The sequence below is a fragment of the Ursus americanus genome, chromosome 21, assembly GCF_024610735.1.
Source record: "Ursus americanus isolate L20-20 chromosome 21, mUrsAme1.1.p, whole genome shotgun sequence".
In the NCBI taxonomy this organism is placed as follows: domain Eukaryota; kingdom Metazoa; phylum Chordata; class Mammalia; order Carnivora; family Ursidae; genus Ursus; species Ursus americanus.
Genome location: NC_142147.1, coordinates 28,001,984 through 28,025,939, shown reverse-complemented (window position 1 = coordinate 28,025,939; position 23,956 = coordinate 28,001,984). Strand labels below are relative to the sequence as shown.

At 42.6% G+C, this 23,956-nt stretch overlaps 1 protein-coding gene across 1 annotated transcript in view; it reads left to right on the top strand.

Moving 5' to 3' along the window:
• Positions 1-23,956, top strand: part of GLG1 (golgi glycoprotein 1) — a 146,787-nt gene that overhangs the window by 116,389 nt on the left and 6,442 nt on the right. Inside the window, exons 9-25 of the mRNA XM_045795981.2 lie at positions 1,843-1,964; positions 3,637-3,738; positions 5,508-5,661; positions 6,436-6,573; positions 8,776-8,862; positions 10,181-10,243; positions 10,972-11,085; positions 12,144-12,232; positions 13,120-13,237; positions 14,674-14,766; positions 16,604-16,741; positions 18,137-18,260; positions 18,954-19,096; positions 19,288-19,389; positions 20,534-20,641; positions 22,168-22,288; positions 22,896-23,002. Of these exons, the coding sequence (XP_045651937.1) occupies positions 1,843-1,964; positions 3,637-3,738; positions 5,508-5,661; positions 6,436-6,573; positions 8,776-8,862; positions 10,181-10,243; positions 10,972-11,085; positions 12,144-12,232; positions 13,120-13,237; positions 14,674-14,766; positions 16,604-16,741; positions 18,137-18,260; positions 18,954-19,096; positions 19,288-19,389; positions 20,534-20,641; positions 22,168-22,288; positions 22,896-23,002 (1,923 nt within the window). The remainder of the gene's footprint in view (positions 1-1,842; positions 1,965-3,636; positions 3,739-5,507; positions 5,662-6,435; positions 6,574-8,775; positions 8,863-10,180; positions 10,244-10,971; positions 11,086-12,143; positions 12,233-13,119; positions 13,238-14,673; positions 14,767-16,603; positions 16,742-18,136; positions 18,261-18,953; positions 19,097-19,287; positions 19,390-20,533; positions 20,642-22,167; positions 22,289-22,895; positions 23,003-23,956) is intronic.

Below are 23,956 nucleotides of genomic sequence, written 5' to 3'. Positions count from 1 at the left end.
GATCCCTGGAGCTGTTGGCCCACTGGAGTCTGTTGGGCATTCATTGTCTCCTTTTAGGAGCTGCAGTCTGGTGCATTCGTTGTGAATTCTCAAGATTTGCCTGTCACTTGTAGATACTTAACTGATATAGTTCTTACAGAGACTTTCAGATTCCCATGATACTTACAACTTCTCTCAGAAGAAGATGTAAATATTTTGGTCTTTGTCAGCAAGCGTCATTACTAAAACTGGTAGTAATCTTTCTGTCACCTAACCACAGCATTTTATACCTTCTCCAAATTGCCATCAGGAATTGGTATAGGGGCGTCTGGGTAGCGCAGTCGTTAAGCGTCTGCCTTCGGCTCAGGGCGTGATTCCGGCGTTCCGGGATCGAGTCCCACATCGGGCTCCTCCGCTGGGAGCCTGTTTCTTCCTCTCCCACTCCCCCTGCTTGTGTTCCCTCTCTCGCTGGCTGTCTCTCTGTCACATAAATAAATAAAAAAAAAATCTTTAAAAAAGAATTGGTATAAATAACTTCCATCCCACAATATTGGAAATCTTTTCTATTTCTCTCCTCTTGATTGTTGATTTTAGGATAAACAGAATTGGGATTTTCTTTCTTCATTTCCTTTTGATGTGTGTTCTCTGATCAATGTGTGACGGGGTCATTGGTTTTTTCTATGAGCCCTGTGGGATTGTAGGTCACGTGTATGCAGATCAGAGAAGGCTCTCCTCCATAAGTTAAATCTGTAACACAAAAAGGGCTCCCATTCTTTAACTTGGAAAAAAAGGAACCCAAACCAGAAGGATTATAGTTTCCAAGCTTGCTTTCTGTTATTTAAGGATCCCACCCCAAAACACCATCTGCTGTCCATCTGTACTAATAATGATCTTTTACATACATAGAATGCTTTGCTGTTTATACAACCTTCTCCTATCTATTACTCTTTCTTGTAATCCTCTTCAGTTCAAGAAACTGCAGCTAGAGGTTAATCATGCCCATGTTCTCAGAGCTAATATCTGGCAGAGCCAGAACTATTAATAGAACTCAGGTCTTCTCATCCTTCATTTAGAGCTTTTTCCTCTATGCCCCAACTGATTTCTCCTCAAAGACAGGAAGAAAGAACTAGAGGCACATCTTCTCATGCTTTCACTTTATTCCATGACAAAGGATGGACGAAGCAAAAGTAAATGTTAAAGGAAATACCCTCATTTTCAACTGCATAATGACAAGTATTTTTCTGGATATCTATAACAAGGAAGCTCTGATTTACCTCTTGGTTATATAAAAGATAATTGAGGAAAAATGGGAGTTTATAAGTATTGTATTCTTGATTTTGGAATTGATATTTCTTGCAAGTTAAATCTCTCCTCTGTTTTTAACAACGTGAAGCATGCTTGTTTTAATGCCAGTGTATTGGCAGCAAAATTCAAACTCTAGATTCTTATGACCAAATTAGGTCTCTGACTGGAAATGTCTTCTATTTACCCTTCTCCACTCAGTTCCGGCTTGGCCGGCTGTTAGTGTCAGATTTAGCAATCTGATTAACAAACGGGCAGACATGAAGGAAAAGGCAGCCTTTATATTGTAAAGACCTTTTGCTTTGCAAATGTCCAGGGATGGTCCAGACAGGTAGGCAAGCAATCCCCACCATGGCTGAAACAGAAAAACTTGCACTCAAGACAGAGAACCCAGTTGGAAAGTATTTGGCAGGAGCTCTTGAGCGTGGCCAATGACAGTTGTAGTACCTGTTCAAAGTCCACTGTGATGTACCAGACCAGGGAACTATTTGAAGAGATGACACTGCTCTTCCCTGATGTGTAAGTGACTTTTTCTTACTTAATTTTTTTTTTTAAATCCAGCTGCAAACCCTGATTCAGGAGACTGACCCTGGTGCAGATTACCGCATCGATAGAGCTCTGAATGAAGCTTGTGAATCTGTAATACAGACAGCCTGCAAACACATCAGATCCGGAGACCCAATGTAGGTTATCTCATTTGGGGTATTGATTCATACTGTATTTTTTTTTTTTAAAGATTTTATTTATTTATTTGACAGAGATAGAGACAGCCAGTGAGAGAGGGAACACAAGCAGGGGGAGTGGGAGAGGAAGAAGCAGGCTCATAGCGGAGGAGCCTGATGTGGGGCTCGATCCCAGAACTCCGGGATCACGCCCTGAGCCGAAGGCAAACGCTTAACCGCTGTGCCACCCAGGCGCCCCAATTCATACTGTATTTTATTTGGCAGTGTAGCATCGGGAAAATTCCTTTAAATGACTTTTGCATGGTTTTAACATCCTAACTAAAGTTGTGTTAAACAGAAACACATAGCACCCTTTGTTAAAACTAGTATCGGAATTGAGATCTCGGCTGTGCCTCATCCGTGATGTAGATCCCTAGACCCAGCATTGTGATGATGTTTATTGACCGTGACTGAGCATGTATAGGCCTGTATGTTAGGTCACTGAATAATTCCGTTTCATGGTCCAGTAAAAAACAAGAGTGAGAAACACTCAGGATAAAGTGACACATACTTTGTCTCTGTACTTTCATCCTGTTTGTATATTGACTCATTATATACATTGGCCACTTGATAATTATTAGAAAGTCATTAATTACAGTTGAAATAAAAAACAAATGTGGTTGGAGGATGTAATCATGAATAAAATGGACTCTTAAGTTGCATCCACGATTTAGGAGAGCTCTAAAATGCTATTATAAAGTATTTGAATCTCATGCAGTAGTAGTTTTATTGCATATGATGCACAAACAGCTCTTAAAACCAGGTTGCAGGTAAAGAACAGGCTTCCCATTCTGCAGAAATCTGTATAGTCCGCGCCCAGCAGTACCCAACAATAAAAGTAAGCAGTTGATGTGTGTCACCGAGCTGCAGGATTAAAAAAAGGTACTCTATTTTAAAGCTCTTTGTGCAGTTGGAGGACATAGACAAACACAGTGAAGACTAGTTAGGAATATTTACCAATATAAAAATAACTGCATCAAGCATGAGGGGTCAGGGGTGAGGGAAGGAAGGGGAGAATTGCTACAGCTGAAAATCATTTGAAGATACTATCAGTCAAATGCAATGTGTGGACCTTTTCTGGGTCCTGGTTTGAACGAACATACAAAAAGTCATAAGATACTGCAAAAAATTTTGAGAACTAATGGGATATTACATGACATTAAGGATTTTTTAAATTAATTTCTTTTGGTGGGATTATGGTATTATGTCCTCCTAGAAAAACATGCTCAAGAATTTATGAACAAAATGGTATGGTATCTGGGATTTTCCTCAAAATATGAGCAAGGCGGGGGGAGGAAGGTGTGTAGAGTTAAAAGAAACTTGGCTATGGGAAGGGAATGTGGCTATTAGGATTCTTTACTTTTGTGTGTGTTGGAAATTTTTCCTAGTAAACAGTTAAAAATACAGCTACTGCACACAGATTCTGTGCACACCGAGTCCCAAGTGCCAAGTGGCCCTGAAGTGGCGAGAAGGCATAGTCACCGTCAGACTAAGTTAATTTGAGTTATTCTCAGAGAAGTAAATCCCTGACTGCCCTCAAAAATAGCTCAAGGGCTTTTTCTACAGACCAAGGAAATACTGATGTGAGAGTTCCAAACCTGCTGTTATAATTTCATCCCTGGTTTATGCCCAGGATCCTCTCGTGCCTGATGGAACACTTATACACAGAGAAAATGGTGGAAGATTGTGAACACCGTCTATTAGAACTGCAATATTTCATCTCTCGAGATTGGAAGTGAGTATTTTGAAGCCAGAGTCAGGTGTAAGCCTCAGCCTGTTCTCCTGTTAGTCAGGATCTCCTCTATAGTTTGAAATAATCAGTAAGAATAAGTCTTTCTTAAATTCTGGGATGGCCAACGTGCTCCATTCCCCTGAAGAACCTTTCTTGCCTTCAAAATAGTATCTAAAAGCTGAGGCGGCCCTTGCGGGTCTGCCCCGTGTGTCCCCATTCACTACGACTTGGGAAGTCAGAGTCAAGAGTCACATGTTTCTGATACCACAGACATCCGTCCTCAAAGAACTTGGGCACCTGTAGGGCAGCAGAAGCATCTTCAGATAGGTCTCTAAGCAGATAATAGTGCTTTTTTATTTTTATTGATTTGCACTGAATATAGGAATTTGCTTTTATTTCTTTAACTATTCAAAGTTACTGAATTTTCTATCTTAAGAGGCTCTTATCAATAAGTGACAACTTGATTCTCTAATTCTCTTCTCATACTGTTAGCCAAAAAAAGGTGGGGTAGGGATGAAATAAGAGCAGGATCTGTGTTATAGTCAGAATCACTCTAATTTACTGGCTTCACTGCCCTCTTCTTTTCAAGTTTTAGTTTGCCTTCCACCCCTAGAGCAGCCAGTACCCAGCCACTTGGGAAGCTGGCTGTTCCTCCTGCTCCCATGGGAGCTCAGCTGCATGTTGACTTGGTTGTTTTAACCACTGTAGTTTTCTGGTGATTGAATATATTATCCACATACTTTACTGGAAAGAGATGATTCAGAAGATTCAGTGTATTTTTTTAAAGAAGTTATTTATTTATTTTTATTTTGTGAGAGAGAGCGAACACATGAGGGGGAAGGGCTGAGGGAGAGGGAGAAAATCTCAGACTCCATGCTGAGCACAGAGCCCAACGTGGGGCTCAGTCTCATGATCCTGAGATCATGACCTGAGCCAAATCAAGAGTCAGACACTCAATTAACTGTGCCTCCCAGGCACCCCAGACTCGATGCATTTTTATTTCTGTTCTCTCAAATTAGCTCTGGAAAGGACTAAAGAAAACTATGTGGGAATTTCTCCGGCCATCTAAACCAAAATAACAGGGTTTACTGAGTTTATTGCTTTAATCAAAATCATCTCATTTCCTTCCCCCTTCCTTCCCCCACGTAGCTCCTTCCCCCATGATCAAAAAATGCTTCACAGGCTTAAAAGCTACTCATTAAGTGTTAGCCTTTCTCCTCCCATTGAGTAGCTCTCCCCCAAAGTTGACATTATGATGTGGATAGAATTAAGCATCCATTAGTCTAATCTGGAGAAGCATCAGGCTCATTGCCTTAATCCATTGTCTCCAGAGTTCAAAGTTAAATGTCAAGTTTTTTTAAGTTAATAAGCATATTCAAGCAAACTAAAAATAAAACTGCCCTACTTGGCATGGGAAAAAGAAGAGGAACAGTTTGACTAGAAGGCATATCAAGCGGGAGATTCTGTTTATCTTGCCATTTCCTGATCTTATGAATCTCATATATCAGGTAGGATTGAATTTCATTCACGCTTAGAGAAACAGTATTGAGTGAAGAGTTGTGAATTGCCTGGTGATAGCTACAGCCCCGTTGTCCCATTTCAGCCAGGGCCTGTTAGTGCTGAGTCCACTGTAATGTTGTGCATCTTATGTAGCCAACGTGGCCTCCTGGAGGTGGGACCTAAAGCTTCTGCACCAAGGTCAGCAGACTTCTACCACTGTGTATTCCTGAAGAACAAAATTCAGGAATATCTTTTAACTCTTAACCTTATAGGCTGGACCCTGTCTTATACCGCAAGTGCCAGGGAGATGCGTCTCGTCTTTGCCACACCCATGGTTGGAATGAAACCAGTGAACTTATGCCTCCCGGAGCTGTGTTCTCTTGCTTGTACAGACATGCCTACCGCACTGAGGAACAGGGCAGGAGGGTATGCACTCAATATTGACTTCATTTCTTCTTATCAATCATTTGTTTTTGAATTAGTTTGCTGTGTATCGTTCTGATTTCTGCCATCGTAGGAAACTTTATCAGTATATCTGGCAGGGAAGGGTTGCTGCGCTTCTGGGAATTTCATTCAGTGAGTGTCCATAGAGTTGCTTCACCAGCTTTTCATCTGATTTTACGTTTTCAACAAAGTATTTGAACAAAAATGTCAGGGGACATTTCCACTTTTTTCTTTAAATTACTAATATCTGAATGACAAATAGACAATTTAAGTATTGTTGCCGTAACTTCATTTAGCATTAAAGATCCTTTAGAAACTCTTAACCAGGATACAAATGGTTTTCAGGCTTATTCCGAGTTCAGGTAAATTTGAATTCAGTGCTCCTGACCCAAGTGTGTGTTCTGTCCTGAACTGGAGCGGGCATTCTGCTCTACATTCATGGAGTAATAGCAGATTAGTTTTGCTAAACAGAAAACTTAAATCCAGTTCACTTTTTATCCACGTACTCTGAGAAAAGGATGTTGTTTCATTCAGTGGGTTAGAAAATGTTGAATGTACATTCTCCTTCCTCGAGGTATGGGTTTGTAGAAACCTCCTACAAGATTTAATCCTGACTCTGGAAGAGATTTGGGGTATAAAGTTTATGTAAATAACTATAACATTATTAGTTTCCTGACAACAGATTTCCTTTATGTGGTATCTTTTAATTTTGGTTCTGGTACTTTTAAAGTATTTTGCTGCTTCTTTCTCATGTAGCTGTCTCGGGAGTGCCGAGCTGAAGTCCAGAGGATCCTACACCAACGTGCCATGGATGTTAAACTGGATCCTGCCCTCCAGGATAAGTGCCTGATTGATCTGGGGAAATGGTGCAGTGAGAAAACAGAGACCGGACAGGTAGCTGACATAGCTATACCTGTTTATCTTCTAGTAATAATAATAATAATATTCATGATGAACATTTTACACAGAGTACAAACACCATAAAATGCATCTCTGTCTTTGTTACATTATTCAATGTCTTCTTCATAAGAAATCCTAAGGAAAATTTGGTCTCTATATCAGGAATAACTATACTTTTCCAAAGCAGTTGGTTTGTTTATATATTATGGTTACTGTATTTTGTAAATGATTATTTTCCTTCTTTGTGTTGCCTCTTAAAAAACCTGAATCCAAAGGTATGGCCTGCCTGTAGCAAGTATGTAAGATTTTGTGGTAGGCATTTTGGTACCAAGCTTACTGCTAGTTCCATCCCACTTTCTTTACCATATTTTCTTTTCCTTTTTTAAACTTGTTTTAAATTTATTTTATATTGTCTTTTTTTTCTTTTCTCAGTTTTATAAGGTACATTAAAGTCCTTTTGAGGGAAGGCAGGGTATCAACATAAACATATATAAATACTGGCATGCGTGAATAGTGTACATGCCCTACAGTAGTCCTACAAGATATGTAAGAATGGGAATTATTTTTTCCATTTAGTAATTGACAAAATTGATGCCCATAGGAGTGAAGTGTATCAACTTTCTTATGTGATACTCAGGTCTAATCCTAGCCAGACATCTGATCCATTGTCTTACAACCTCTCCATACAGGAAAGTGTAACAAAGAAGTAGCCCCCAAGAATTACATGCATGCTGTGAACGGTTCCTAAAGATTTTGTGTCTGGTTTAAAAAATAGAAAAGCTGCATTAGTAGTGTGTTCTAGCAAATTAAGCTGTCTTCTGTCTTAAGGCAGGGAAACCAAACATCAAGGAATAACTACTTGTTTAAAGCTCCAGTAATACTAGAACAAGTTGTGAACAGGTTTCCAGGTTCCACTCTTACTACTCCAAGACACCCTCTGGGATTAAACTACCAACAACTCACCGTGAGCAGGATTTGGGCGTTTTTAAGAAGCAGCGTGGCTCACTACTCAGACCTGGTGGCCCTGCCAATATCATTTTCAGCAGTCTGTTTCCTGGGCCTGCTGCAGTTCTGTCGAGTTTATTGTGAGAAAATGCCTGCAGTTGAGCTTTCTGCTGCCTTTGTGTAACGAAACAAAGGGTATGGTCATATGGAATCCCAGAAAACAGTTTCCTTTAACACACCCTTCAAAGTAACATTGAGAAAGCTGCACTGTATTGCAGCCCATCACTGGGAAGCTCCACTTAGGAAAGGATTCTGTGAATGGGATTTTTCCCTTAGCCATTTCTCTTACCAAAGGTTTTATGCATTTTCCTTCAGGGGTTCCCCCCCCCCCCTTCTGGCCGTTGTATAACTCTACAACCCTGCCTGTCCATTCCTATTCTAATTCTAAAACAGAGATTCTTGCAGAATACTAGTTAAACTTGATCCTTTAATAGAGCCCTTTGCCGAGAAGCAGCTGTTGATATGCTTTGGGAAAGTGAGCTTCTGTTCTACTTAAAACCTCTAAATTTCTAAAAGGAATAGTAATGGATTGATGCTACAAGGTCACTCCAGGTCAGGTTCCAAAGCCCAGACAAGATAGCTTTTAGATGCCCAGACCCTAGTGTGCTCACTTGCCTTGTAATTTCCCTCAGGATCCTTCTGTGTGGGCTAGGGTTAGAATTCCCTGGTTGACTTGTAGGAGCTATTAGCTCTATGCTGAGTTTTGGACCCTGGGTCCCGACCTACTTTGCTCATGAAGAGCTTTAAAATATTCCATGTCTTTCTACTGTGAATAATTCACTAATTATTATCAACATGCAGATTTAAAATAGGAGCAAAGATATCAACACACAGATAAAAAAATGGAATGATAGGTTTTTGATGGAATAGAATAAAGGCCTGATAAAATTGTTAGACGCTGAGGACATCTGAACATTGATTCTTGTTGGACTTACCGATTTGGCCTTCTGGAGGATTTGTATGGCTCTTGTACCCCCTTGACCCTCTTCACCACCCTGTTGCATCAAGTACTTCTCTTCTCAACAATCCCGGTTTGGGGACTCAAATAAAGCTTTAGTGTTCCATTCAGTGAAATAGTTCTAAAAAGGAAAGATAAGGAAGACCACTGAAAAGGAAGTAGACACTTCTCTCAGCTTCCCTTGTTCATTTATATAATTGAAGAATGCCGAGGGATTGCTTTCTTATTTGCAGGAGCTTGAGTGCCTCCAGGACCACCTTGACGACCTGGCTGTAGAGTGCAGAGATATAGTCGGCAACCTCACCGAGTTAGAATCCGAGGTAAGCGGCTTGTGGGCTCATAAACCATGGGCACCCTGTCAGTGGCCCATCCTCTTTTCTCAGTCCTGCCCTTTCTTGGCCCCTGAGAGTGCCCATTCCCTCCGTTGGCTTTACGAAGAAGTATATTGTGTTGCTTCCTGAACCCCTTTCCTCATCTCTCCACAGAAATACTCTATATACTTAGCCCTTTGGTTTTCTTCAGAAATTAGAATTATCACAGTGATTAGAATAATCTTTTTCCTCCCCTTTAAGAAAAGATAGCAGCTGTGCTTCAGATCTCTTAATCACATGCCAGACTAGTCCAAGCATTCCTGTTCCTGTTCTCTTATCTTGGCTCTTTCAGTTAGGTCAACTGGCAATGTTTGTGTCATCAATAATAAATAAAAGCCTGGGACTTCCATGTAACCGTGGAAGACCGAATACGTGTGTTTATCCCTGTTTCATCCTGAAACCCACAGAAATATTAAAAAAGAAATTAGAAAGTCTCATAAGCTTAGACATATTATTTAGAAATATAGAGAGCATTACTGGGGAGGGAGCAGCTAAAAATGTTAAAATTGTCTTGTGGGGGCAGAAATCAGGTAATGATGGGGCGATTGCTCTTAGTTTTTTTTTTTTTTTTTTTTTTTTTTTTTAATCTTCAGCCTTTTAGAACTGTTTGAGTTGTCGAAATAGGCAATATGTAAAATTACATTTCCCAACTAGTCTTTTTTTTTTTTTTTTTTGCTTTCTGTTTTTCTAAAATTTATTGCTTTCTTTCATCTTCTGTCATCTGCCTTCTCCCATTCTCATTGTCCTTGTGGGCTTATGAGGACATTTTGGGGTGTGTCACTCTTTAAAGGAAGATGTTATTTCAGCAGCTAGTGCTACACAGAGGTTACTGTCGCTTAGAGACATTTGTGTCTATTCCCCAGAGGCAGTGGTTTGTCATCTGTTTGTAGGAGCTTATAAACTAAAGACAGATGTCAGTTACCCATATTTTCATTTTGAACTGCTAAGCCATTTGGAAAAACTCCAAAGGCTAAACTCTAGTATTACTGTTAAATTTTTTTTTCTCTGCATTGTTCTTAATCCTGCCTTCTCTTTTTTGCTCAGGCTCGAGGGGTATTTGCCTCTAGAAAAACTTGCTTTCAGAGCATAATGGAGGAGCAGTTCGGTCTGTGCCCAGGCTATCTAACCTAAAGACTAGAATAGTGCCCAGGTGTACATCTGAGATATTTGCCCATCAGTTGCTCCTGATTCAGAAACACAAACTGCCACTCTTGCCACAGCTAGCTCTTTCTAATGCAAAATTATTAATATGTTTAATCTTCTACAGGACATTCAAATAGAAGCCTTGCTGATGAGAGCCTGTGAGCCCATAATTCAGAACTTTTGCCATGTAAGTAATGTCTGGAGAAATGGATGAGGAACAGAACCAAATTCGCTGGGACTTTTGCCCTCAAGTATATTGCACTTAACCTCTGCAGCATACATGACTCCTGAGTGATAGATTGACAGGTTAAAGTGGAAAATGTAAACAAATTAAGATGGGGTGCCACCATCCTGGGAAACCTTACGTAATTATGCTTGGTGGGTGCCCTGATATGTGATTAGCGGCACTTGTCGAGACGCCCTTCCTAGGGGGTGGGGCAGGCCCCTCCTGAGCACGGCTGAGGTGCTGCCAGTACATCAGCTCGGGGTTTGTTAGCAGTGATAATAGCTTCTCCTTATAAATGGAATGAACTCTGTTACTTTATAACTTTATTCACTTATTGAACTAGCTAAACTGCGGGGGTGAAACCATGCAGGAACCATGGCTCTGACAGTCAGGAGGCAGTGTTAGGTGTGATCCTGAAAGCCAGCTGCTGGCATCACGGGGGGAAGGAGCAAAGGCCTGCACAGTGCTGTTCTCGTTGGAGCTTTATGCTGGGCAGCTTGCTGTGCAGCTTTTACTCCACTGCATGGTTATCCCTTATAATTTCTCAGGCTGGTTTTGATATAATTTATGATGTATGATGTTGGAGAAGGCTCTAGAATCAGTCTAGTTTTCATTTTTTATGAACTGGGGTGCAAGATTTGTTCGTTAATTGTTAGAAATGAAGTATAAGTGTGCACTGCCTTCCCCAGGACGTGGCAGATAACCAGATCGACTCTGGGGACCTGATGGAGTGTCTGATTCAGAACAAACACCAAAAGGATATGAATGAGAAGTGTGCCATTGGAGTCACTCACTTCCAGCTGGTCAGTAATGCCAGGCTAACCCTGCCTGTCTTGGCTGCTTGGGTGGTTCCGAATTCCTTTCTCTTCCAGAGCATCAGAGCACCTCTCTGTGAAAAATCATTTTTTCCAAATAAGCCCTTTTCCAGTTCTCAAAAAAATGTGGTCTTTATCCACTATGCCCAGGCACAGTGGTAAGGTCTGGGAATGCAGTGCTAAATAATATGGAGTCTATACCTGTAGGGAACGGGCAGCCCAGTGGGGATAGAGATGAGTCACAATGCTTGCTTTTGTAAGGTATGTTAGCCTTTGCTTACACAGCTAGTATCAGTGGGATCTGCTGTTCTGTGTTTCTGTTCAGTGCAGCAGTCCAAATGTCTATCAGTACACTAGACCCTAAGCTTTTTTCTTTAAATCATACTACCGTATCAGGTCTGACATCCAAATAAGGTTAAACTGTACTCTTCATAGTTGGCACAGATCTAAAGGAAGTGTTTCTGGTAAAGCAAGCACCTCCTTCCCAAGAGGATGAAATCTGTCATCTGTGTAAAAGTGATCTCTTCTTGGGGTCTTTGGCCTATCATTTGCCTTTACCAAATGATATTGAGGGCCTCTAAGGGCACTGGAGACAGTGGGCTCCTTGAGCAGATAAACCCTGCCCTTGTCAATTTTATGTTCTAGTAAGAAAAAGACACAACAACACGTTTACAAATAAATACAATATCAGGTGGGCCTATGAAGAAAAATAAAGGCACCTACTGGCTAGGGGGGGGAGGAGAAAGGGGACTTCAGAAGGAGATGTTTGAATAGACGTGCAGAAGAGGTAACAGAACAGACCATGGGTGATCTGGAAGAAGAGCCCTTTTGGCAGAGAGAGCGTGATTGGAATGGTAGGGAAGCCAGAGTGGCCATAGCAGAGGGAGGAATGGGGAGGTGGGCAGGTCCTGAAGTCTGAGACGGAAGGCGAGTTGCACAGGGCCTGGAAGGTGGGCCTTTGCAGTCTCTGCACACGGTGTCACCGTGCACTGCGAATTGGAGCTTGCCACAGAGCTGCTGATTTTCTTTCTCATCATCTTTTTCAGGTGCAGATGAAGGATTTTCGATTCTCTTACAAGTTTAAAATGGCCTGCAAGGAGGATGTGTTGAAACTTTGCCCCAACATAAAAAAGAAGTATGTAGCTTTTACTTGATTCATTTCTGCTTCCCTAAAGTCTGGACAAAGATCCTGTGAAGTTCTGGTAGGATTAGCTTGGAGGCCGGCACACGCCTGTGGTAGTGTGGCCAGGCACTTGGATTGTGTGGCCAGATCATCTTTATAGCTGCCCGGAGCCCCAGGGGGCACAGGTGGTTCTGACGGGGAGAGGCCTGGAGGCTAAAGGGCCGACTGACATTCCCAGGTTCAGGCCGTCTGACTGAGGAAGCAGGTTGAGATTGCACTTAGAGGAACAAGTCGCAGTGTGAACAAGAGGTTAACGGACTTCCTCCTGACATCATTCCATTATGTCAGCTCTTCCGGAGAGCACCAGAGGCTTTTACTGAGTTAAGAGGTCTAGTGAAGAAACAAAAACTTTATTCATGTAAGAATTAGGTCTCAGTGAGGAGAGTGATGAGGTTTTACAGCATGGCGCACCAGTTCTTCATCTCACGCTTTTCAAAAGCACATTTCTAGAACATATCTCCCTCGTATAAACCAAGTTCCCATTTTGCTTACATTTCTGTACCTTTCAGGAATGAATTTCACTGTTCATCAAAGACACAGTCCAGAGTTAAGAGTAGCATTCCTCTCTGGTCACATGTTTGTAACAAAACAAGCATTGAACTGTCCTTGCATACACGTCCCCTCTCTGGCCTCCCCAGTCAGGAATGTAGTCTGCCTTCAGACGTTGCTAACATGCACGGTCAGATTACCGCTTTCAGCGCTCTGTAAACACAGTGAGACTTCTAGAAAGGGCATTTAGAAGAATGGTAAAGGGGGTCATGCACTCGGGGGTGGCAGATGATCTGGCCCCTGCCCCAGCCTGGCTCCAGCCAGTCTCAGCCTTCTCCTTTCCTTGGCAGGGTGGACGTGGTGATCTGCCTGAGCACCACTGTGCGCAATGACACTCTCCAGGAAGCCAAGGAGCACAGGGTGTCCCTGAAGTGCCGCAAGCAGCTGCGGGTGGAGGAGCTAGAGATGGTAACGCTGCGTATCATGGCCTCTGGGCCCAGAAACATAGGGGCAGGGTCTGCAAAGTTGGGTGGAGGGTGAGGGCAAATTGGAAGATTTTTAGCCACTACTGTGATTGTTAAGACTTGGAGCCTTGTGCTAAAATTTTACCATGTGACAGCTTCTTGCTTCACTTTTCCTAACCGATAAAATATTTCTACCACGTGTCACTGGAAGTTCAGCTGTAAGCATGTGATAGAATCATTGCATCAGTAATGCCCTCAAGGATCAAGGGTCTCTCCCTCTTGTCCCTGCTGTTTGTGGCACCAGCTTCGTTGCAAGGCTGGTTTCCCTCACAATGGCTTCCTGCAGTACCTGGGCCACCTGCTCCAACATTTGTCTCCAGCAGCAAAGTAGAACAGGAGAAACCTTCTCCCTTCCCGACAGCCTGTAGCAGGATGCTTCCCTCAGTGTTTTGTGTGTGTGTGTGTTTGTTTGTTTGTTGGGGTTTTTTTTGAAAGAGCATGAGCCGGGCCAGGGTGGGAGGGTGATAACGGGGTGCAGAGGGAGAGGAAGAAGCAAGCTCCCTGCTGAGCGGGGAGCCAGACATGGGGCTTGATCCCAGGACCCTGGGATCATGACCTGAACCAAAGTCAGACGCTTAACTGACTGAGCCACCAGGCGCCCCTTCCTCAATTTTCATCTTTCAATTTGAGATCTGTGCCCACTCCCTGACCAACAGCAGTCTCCAGGGGAGTGCCGCACAGTGATGAGCTTACAGGTCTGAGGTGAGACAGCTGTTGGCAAGTCAGCTGCAGTGTGCACTGTAAAAGGAAACTTCTTACTTTGCTTTTGAGGTTAAACCATGTTAAGAAAACAGCTAAAAGTATGTTTAATATGTTCTGTATTGTGAATCATACTTACTTCACCTCAGTCTAAGCAAAAACGAGTAATGAATACCAAACACCAATAATATCGCAAAAGCTGCATTACCAGATTTTCCCATAGGGCGGGAGTGATTCAATGATAATTATGTTTAAGTGGAGCGTCCTTGATGTCCTATTATAATTGAGATTTGGGGTCCCTAGCTTTGAACTTTGCTCTTTCAGTAAAATAATAATAATAATAATAAAAGTAGAACCCTACATTTATAAAATGGTTTTGACTTTCTGAAGTGGTTTCCACATCGTATGATCTAACTTCATTGCACAGCAGTCCTGTGAAGGGACCAGGCAGGTGACAGCATTTTGTTTTGCAAAGAAAGTCCAAGGCCATCTAGCCAGTTAGTGGCAGAATTGAAACTAAATCCCAGCTCCCTTGTACTGTGGTGGCCACACTGCTGCTACTTTGCTGGGTAGAAGTTGTGGTCACTAGGCAAGATCCGGTCAGCACATGAGGATGTAGAACCTTTGACATCTCCAGTTTAGAATAAGCTCATTTTTCCTTGCTGGCTCCCTCCCGTGCAGACAGAGGACATCCGTCTGGAACCGGATCTGTATGAAGCTTGCAAGACGGACATCAAGAACTACTGTTCCACTGTGCAGTATGGCAATGCTCAGGTGACTGCTTTTATTTTCTAATTGTGAAAATGAGAAAGTAACATTTTAATAATTAATTCTTTGCTGGTGGGATGAGCCTCCTCACATTCTCTCCAGTCCAGTCATCCCCTTGTATGCTGTACCAGACTTCTCCCAAAGGAAGTTCCTTACCTGCGTTCATCTTAATCTCCTGTTCATTGTCTTCCCTCTTTCAGGTTCCCTTGTCCTTCCCCACCATGTCTTCCTGAGAAGCTTTTCATGATCCTTCAAATGCTTCCTCCTCTCCATAGCTTTCCTAACACCGTGTACCTCCAAAATGGATTATTCCCTTATTCTGTGCCCATTACACAGAAGTTCTTAACTGGTTCTTATTCTTAACATAAGAATCAGCGGTAAACTCTTTCCTTAATGCAGAGAACAGGGCCCTACCCAGAATTGTCAGGAATGAGGTGCGAGGGGCGTCTGGGTGGCTCAGTTGGTTAAGCAGCTGCCTTTGGCTCAGGTCATGATCTCAGGGTCCTGGGATTGAGCCCCACATCAGGCTCTCTGCTCAGCAGGGAGTCTCCTTCTCTCTCTCCCTCTGCCTGCGTCTCTGCCTCCTTGTGCTCTCTCTCTCTCTGTCAAATAAATAAATAAAATCTTTAAAAAAAAAATGGAATGAGGTGCAAGCAAGTGATTTTTTTTCTTCTAATGTTCTTCCAGTGACTCAGCTACCTTTCCTAGTTCAGGGCATTGCCATGGTGCTTTAGTCTCAGTTATTGTTTTCTCAAACACTGCCTTTTCCTTCCTTCTGGAACTCAGACAGTTGGAACATCTGAATCTATCCTCTGTGTCTCCTTTTCCTTCATACTTTCCATTTTTTGCTGTTTGTACTGCATTGAGGTTAATTCCCGGTTCCACTTCCCAGCGTAAACATGTATTCTTCAGCTCTGTCTGTTCTGCTCTTAGAGAGACCACCAGTGGGGTTTTATTTTTTGTTTCCAAGATCTATAATTGGTTCTTTTCACAACTATCTGTTCTTGATTCTGATTTACCATTTCTCTCTGTTTGTTCTAAGGATATATTTTTTTAATTGCTCTATTACTGTTACCTCTCAGTTATTTGGTGATTCTTGGTTGTGCCTTGAGGATTTCCTAGAAGTCTCCTGACTTCATGTACAGCCCTAGTTACTGCAGCTTCCCATCTGCTTCCCTTCTGTATCATTTGTTTATAATATCTAAAAGGTGGGTATAGGGAAGGGCAGATTTCAGGATACACTTAAGTCACTATCTTAAAATCCATCATGTGGCACTTTATGCTTTTTTGTTAACCCACTTGTCTTTTTTTTTTTTTTTTTTTTTTTTGGTAGTTACTTGTTTATAAAAGTTTACCCTGTGAAACTGTATTTATCAGGGGTAAGGACTGGGTCTCTTTCATGTCTGGAATCTAACGCTCTGTTTTCATGTGGTAAATGGTGAGTTGAACTGAACCTCCTAGCTTGTGCCTCTTGTCTAGTCAGGGCTCTTGCTCCAGAGAAAGGCAGAGAGCCTAATGTGGGCTCCAGAAGGAATCTTGACAAGGAAGAGCTAGAAGGCAGAAGAAACCAGGAATCCTGAGTGGGTTTCCTTCCTTTTAGACTCCAGTGCAGCCTGCTCAACTCATCCATTATTTTTATACAGTCTGGTTCACTCTTAGCCCTGAAGCTGTAAATCTATAAATATAATTCTCCTTGGTGAGCAAATTCTGACTCCTATTGCCTAGGAATTCGGAATGGAACAAAAGACGGGCGATGCACTAAGAACTGAAGGCTGCGGTCAGAATACATGGATTATCACGCCCGGATACACCCCTTAACATGACCATGATTCTTGTGCCCTAGATTATTGAATGTTTGAAAGAAAACAAGAAGCAGCTGAGTACCCGTTGCCACCAGAAAGTTTTTAAGCTCCAGGAGACAGAGATGATGGACCCAGAACTAGACTACACACTCATGAGAGTCTGCAAGCAGATGATAAAGGTAAGGGATCCAGAACTGGGGGAAGCACAGGGTAAGTAAAAATAACATCATCTTCTTTAAACTTTGGAGCACGTTTGTGTAATCTTTCCATTCATCCTCTTTTATACAAATGAGACAATGGTTCTCATAGCATGGTCCCTCAGCATCAGCTGGGAACTGATAAGTGCTTGGGGCCACCCCCCCATCTTCTGAACCAGAATCTCTGGGAGCAGAGCCTTCCAGGTGATTCTGATGCCGGCTCAAGTTTGAGAACCACTGAGCTAAGCTAACTGAGCTCACCTTGACCTAAGGCACAAGTGAACAGATACCCAGTAAATACATGACTAGTCTCTGAGGGTGGTTAGTTGTACGTATACTGAAAGAGGCACCACCAAGTGTCCTGATCATCCGCCTACTGCAGTCAAAAGCTTTCCTGTTCTACAAGTTCTTTCGTTTCATATACTTCTGCAGTGAGCGTTCTCCACAGCAGGGCTGACTTGAGAACCTAGATACCACTTCCTGGATCTATCCACATGTATAAAGAGATGAAATTTAAAGTTCTAATGCCTTATTTAAAATATAATAAAACAAAACAAAATGCTTTATTATAATTTACTTAAAAAATAAAATACTATTTAAAATAAAATGGTACTCTTTACTCTCTCAGATACCAAAGAAAATTGTGAAAGTTAGAAGTGTCTTTAGCTGGGCCTGGTAGATTTGAGTCCTGTGTAAAAGCAGAAATGTCAGACCCTGATTTGAGGGAGTTTTATAAGATTTTGATGACTTTTATACAAATCAATCAGCAACCCACATTAGCAGCCTATATTAAGGTATCAGTAGACTGTAATTAGCAGATGGACTGTTGATTAGCACATAGAGATGGAATTTATTGCTAGTCCAAAATGGATCTCTCTGTCTTCAAGAACTCTAACAAGTGTGCAGAGGCTAGCTGCATAGACTTTGGTAGGGTTATAGCCCCCATAGTTAAAAGATGAACTAAACCGGTCCTTCCCCTACATTCCTGTTCACATTGTTCGGTGGGTAATTTTTAAGTTTCCCAATTGGGTAGATATGGCTTGAGGGCTACCTGGCCACCTGGTATGGCGTTATGTTCATACTTAAATAATATTTGAGCTCAGGAGATGTTATACAATGTAACACAGCCATGTAGGTACAAAGTCAGTCCTGTGCAAAATAGGAAACAGGGTAGTAGAACTGTGAGCGATACAGTAGGGAACAGATGAAGAAGGGAAGTTGAGGCTGGGCGCGTGTTCACACTTAGCCGTTCTCTTGTACCGAGTGGTATCTTCAAGCCGATTCTGTCATTAGCACACCAGTAGAAGAAGGAGTGATATGGCTGGTGTTAATTGCCGTATTTGGATAACTACTTTTGTAAAACTTTGTTTCTTGCAGAGGTTCTGTCCGGAGGCAGATTCCAAAACCATGTTGCAGTGCTTGAAGCAAAATAAAAACAGTGAATTGATGGATCCCAAATGCAAACAGATGATAACCAAGCGCCAGATCACCCAGAACACAGGTAATATCGTGTCCTGGCTTTCCTGGTCCCACTGAGTGTGGCTTCAGTGGAACTGAGCTGGCATATACCTGCCTCATTAAACTATAGGTGTTTTGTTGTCCGTGGGTTTTAAGGGAATAGTCTGGATACAGTAAGCAAAATGATTTATTCTTTCTTCAAAGAGTATCTGGGAGAACAGAATGGAAGTCGTAGGAGAGAGGAGACAGAAGGAGTCAGGGCTGGAGTTCTTTGAAAAGTCTAGAGATTTAACAAAACTTCCTGCATGTAGTAGAATATGTGGGTAATGTCTTTTAGAACAGAGAAATTTCGGCTATGAGTTGCAAGACCTTGCAACATAGTGCGTAAGATGAGTCAGGTATTCTCAGTGTTTTCCAAAGTGTCGGTTATGGGGAAGGCTGGCTATGGCTGCTTGGTCTTCATGACAACTGCTAAGAATACTGGTACCGGCAGAGCCCGCAGAGCTGCTACAAAGTAGAAGTCCTGGGGTCTCTGTCTCCACCCCTGCTCTTTCATTAAATTCTACTGCTGATTGAAAACAGCACAGTGAGAGCTCAGTAAATGTTTAGCAAATAAACAAATCAGTGGTTTATTTGTGGTCATTGACATAATATGCCCCCTTTTGAAAGGTAGATCTCTAATGTTTGTGAATCCATGTGGAATATTTTATCACGTACTTATGAATTTCCTCTCTAGATTACCGCTTAAATCCTGTGTTAAGGAAAGCCTGTAAAGCTGACATTCCTAAATTCTGCCATGGTATCCTGACTAAGGCCAAAGATGATTCAGAGCTGGAAGGTCAAGTCATCTCCTGCCTCAAGCTGAGATATGCTGATCAGGTAAATTGGCTTGGACTCTTCACAGAGGTGTGTTTGTAGAGGCCCCTCGACTCCTGGTAGTTTTTTCTTCGGAAGTCCCTAGCTTGCTCCTACTTTCCCAAGACATTTTTTAATACCTTCCCAAATCAGGGGCCTAATAAAAAGCTGAAATTGTCTGACGGGCTGATTAAGTCTCCCTTTGTCACATGTAGCGGCTGTCTTCAGACTGCGAAGACCAGATCCGGATTATTATCCAGGAGTCTGCTCTGGATTATCGACTAGATCCTCAGCTCCAGCTGCACTGCTCAGATGAGGTAGGTTTTGGGTACGAAGCTGGTTATGATCAGAGCTGATCAGGTAAATGTTTATTGGAGGGGTGCCTGGGTGGCACAACGGTTGGACGTCTGCCTTCGGCTCAGGGCGTGATCCCGGCGTTACGGGATTGAGCCCCACGTCAGGCTCCTCCGCTGTGAGCCTGCTTCTTCCTCTCCCACTCCCCCTGCTTGTGTTCCCTCTCTCGCTGGCTGTCTCTGTCTCTAATAAATAAATAAAATCTTTCAAAAAAAAAAAAAAGAAAATGTTTATTGGAGAAAAGTATTCTCTTTCTCTTCAGCCTTGAATCCAGCATAGTTGAAGGCCCATTTTCTGGATTCTCCATCGTTTGAGTTTCTGGTTCCCTGTGACACTGAATTAGACTTGGCCCTGGTCCTGTCACGATACATTGTTGGTTCCGTATTTCTCTGTTGTACTAGGGTATTCTTTTATTATATTTGTCTCTGTATAGTTTGTTCTTCCCTTCTCTTTATTCTGATGGTAACCTAGAATACCCTAAGGCTTGCCAGAAAGATAAAGCGCTCCTATAATAGCACTAAAGAAATGCCTTTCCTTGGAAATCATTTGACTTCCTAGCTAGAAAAGGCCATGTGGAGAACTTTGTTCAGCATATGTCAATTTTAGGGGATCATAGCTAAAGGTTTTTAAAAGAAGCTTACTCATAAAGCTGCCTAAAGGAGGCTAAGTTTTTAATCTTTGGTGTGGACTCTGTTTTAGGACCCCTTTGTGTGTGTGTGTGTGTGTGTTGCCAAGTTGTGAGTCTGGGTTGACCCTGAACCTTTGTAAAGCATTTGCTTTTGGTATTTCACTTGGCTATATCACCTTCCTCCTGTGTCATAAAGGATAGCCTTCTTTGTGACCAGTCTTGGGACCGTCTGATCAGATCTCAGGGTTGACAGCATAAAGATGGGTACACTGACTGACTTTCGACTCTGTGTGCTGGTCCTTGTGAAGGAGAATGGGGCCTGGCAGCTTGTACAGGAGGGAGGGGAGTGAAGTCCATCAGGAAACTGTTTGAGAGGACGTGTGGCCCTGTGTGGGAGGATCACCAAATCTACAGGCTGCAGAGACGAGTTTCCTGGTGAGAGTAGAGATGGCCTTGTGTTTCGTGTGTCTCCTGAGCAGATCTCCAATCTGTGTGCTGAAGAAGCAGCAGCCCAAGAGCAGACGGGTCAGGTAGAGGAGTGCCTCAAAGTTAACCTGCTCAAAATCAAGACGGACACCTGCAAGAAGGTAACCACCACCAACTGCCCTTTCCCCTGCCTGTTTTCACTCCTTTTTCTTTTTCCTTCCAGTGCTGTGCTCTGACATCTCAGTGATAACATCTAAACCTTCCTCCCCAGAATTATACACTGTCCTCTCTTAGGAAACCTTAATTGGGTTCTTGACAATTAATCACCTGTAACTTAAGTATTCTTTCACATGTGCTAATTATTTGTGAATATGTCTCACCCCATGACCGGGCCATTATTGAGGGGCACTGTGAGTACACTGCCGAGAGCAAAATGTCAAGTCCAGCATATCAGTACATATACTGCCTCCATTAAAATCATTTCAGAAATAGCACATAAAAACGAAGTTCACAGAATATGACTGTTAAGCATACATTATCTTGCAGAATTGCAACTGAGATGATCTATTTGATCTTTTTTAAAAAGCTTTTTCTTTTCTTGAAAAGTATTTCAGTGATGTCATTGTTGAGTCACTGTGACTATTGTACACAGATCTTTTCATCTGCTGAAATGCTTCCGATTGCACACAGTCTGAGAGTTGGCGGAAAGCTAAATCCAGATATTTTCCTTGGACTGCTTCGTCATCAAATGATCCTGTTTAACTTTTAGGAGGACTTTTTGAACAATATTTGAACTTTGGTTTTTGTTTTCTTGTTTTTGTAATTCTTGTTTTACAAGGACTGTAGTCTTTCCATTGAAAGCAAACTATTTTTATTTAAGAAAGCATTTCCGGGGGCACCTCGGTGACACGGTTGAGCGTCTGCTTCTTGGTTTCAGCTCAGGTCATGATCTCGGGATCGTGGGATTGAGCCCCACGTCAGGCTCAGCACAGAGTCTGCTTGAGAGTCTCTTGCTCACTCTCTCTCTCTAAAGTAAATAAATTTAATTAAAAGGAAAAAAAAGCATTTCTGGCCTGTCTTTACCTTGTATTTTTCATCGTATATAAATGGAGAGACTGCAGAGCTGATTTCAGTTCCATCATGTTTATGTTCCTCTTGTTCGGAACATCTTTAAACTCAGAATTGTTCTTGCGGTAAAATTTACGCTCTCTCCGTCTTTTTTTCTTTTGAGGATAATGGAGGTAAAGTGAAACATTTTGTAAATGTTGACCGTTTTTTGGGAATTTTAAGATAGCATATTACTCTGATTTTCAGGTTTTACATTTTTTAGTCTTCTTAAAGTAAGAAAATAGCTATATTATCCCAGTATAAATACTAACACTTAGTATTTAATAATATGGCATACCAGACTGCCAAAACCCATATCTGATTTTATAACCCCCCACTTTACTTAGCACACAGCTTTGCTTACACTAGGTCTCCACATGTATTTATGGAATTAATCAGCTGCTAAAAATCTATACATTCTTTGCATTGTCACCGCACTGCCCCTATCTCAACAAGTTCTGTTGTTAACCCTCAACCTTCCCTCCTTGACTTTTTTGTTTGTATATAAAGTATTTGCAGATAACAGATCTGATGCATTTCCTCTATGAAAGCTCTCTCTGCGATGATTTTCCCTTCCTAGGAAGTGTTAAACATGCTGAAGGAAAGCAAAGCGGACATCTTTGTGGACCCAGTCCTTCATACAGCATGTGCCCTGGACATTAAACACCACTGTGCAGCCATTACCCCTGGCCGAGGGCGTCGTAAGTCACTGTTCACTCTGACCCTCTCTGAACTCTGTCTCAGACTCCCTCTGAGAGCACTTGCAGCTGCTCTGTTCTGTAGCTGCAGCTCAGCCACAGACAATATCCTCTGGGGGCCTGGTTGATGCTGGGACTAGGCTTTTGTGGCAGAATGAATTTTTTGTGGCAGAATAATCCTGCGGGTTTGAACTGACCTGGCCGTGACCAGAGGTACAGATCTGATGAAAAGGGAAGGTTGAGTTACTTATCAGAGAAGCAAAACTTAGTCATCATCATGGCCCTCTTCCCCCTTGCCCAAACTAGAGCAGCTCTATCAGCTTTCCCAGTGGCCATACTGGGCGGGTCCTGGGCTGGTAGAAAGTTGTTTCCAAGCCAAAATTGCCCAATAAAGATGAGAAAGGTTTTAAGAGGCTCTGGGCAGCTGGCCTTGGAAGTTCAGTATCATTCTTCTTCATGTGAAATCTAGGGTCAAGTTTCCGAGAACAGATTTAACTTTGTAGAGCCTATAAATCTGAATTCTCTGGTGGTGAAGTCCCCTTCTTCCCAACCTTATAGAAATTTCTGTTCTGGGCAGTTTCAGACTCTTCTTATCCCTTTTCTTTCACAGAAATGTCCTGCCTCATGGAGGCCCTGGAGGATAAGCGGGTGAGGTTACAACCCGAGTGCAAAAAACGCCTCAATGACCGGATTGAAATGTGGAGTTACGCTGCAAAGGTAATGACCAAGAGAATCTGCTGAAATGGCCATCTCTCTGTCAGTTCCCCAGATACTCCACCGGTCTTCTTGTCCTTGTTGAGAGACCGGCAGTGAGAGTATTTGAAAAGTCCGTCAGTGTCCTTGAAGCCTCCCCGGCTTCCCTGAGCCTGCAGCCATGATCTGCTTCTGCACTGGGCTGTGTCTGCAGGCTTTGCCAGGGCCAGCGCTTTCTCCTCGTTGCCCGTAGTCCACCATGGAAAAGCGAGTCACCCAAAGGATGGGACTGAAGCCAGCCATACAGAGAGAACCCAGACATCGTACCCATGGGAAGGCAAGCAGGCTGGCCACTGCTGTCTTAAAGCTTGGTTTTCTGATTTGACACATGTTTGGGAGGAGCATACGTATGTGAGACTAGCCCTGGCCCTCGGCTAGCCTGAAGCAGGGAAATAATAGGGCAGGGAGACATCAGGACACTGGTGAATATGTGTGGTACCCGGGCAGACTGCGGCTGGGGGAGATTTTTCCTATACAGATTCAGCCTCAGTAAGAAGAATAACAGTTCTTCTCATGTATACGTTGCTTTGTGGTGTATAAAACACACTGATGGCCATATTAACTCACTTGAACCTTGAACCCAATGGGATGAGTGATTATTTCCTCACTTTTCGGTGGCGGGAAGCCGTGACTTGGCCAAGGTCCCTCAGTGAGAAAGTCCGGTTTCTAGATTCATGCTCTTGGTATCACCCCACACCAGGACGGACATTCCCAGTTGCCTTGGATTAACAGAATGATCATGAGAACTGCCCCCGCTTTCTTGACCACTTCCTCCTGTCAGCCACATGAAAGGTCAAGGCAAACAGGAAGGACCACGAAAAGTCTTCACATTTAGATGTAAGGGAAGAATGAAGGGAAAGGATCATAGCTGTCCCAGTAGCAAGCATGCCCCTCACCCCTTCTTCCAAGTGGACATAG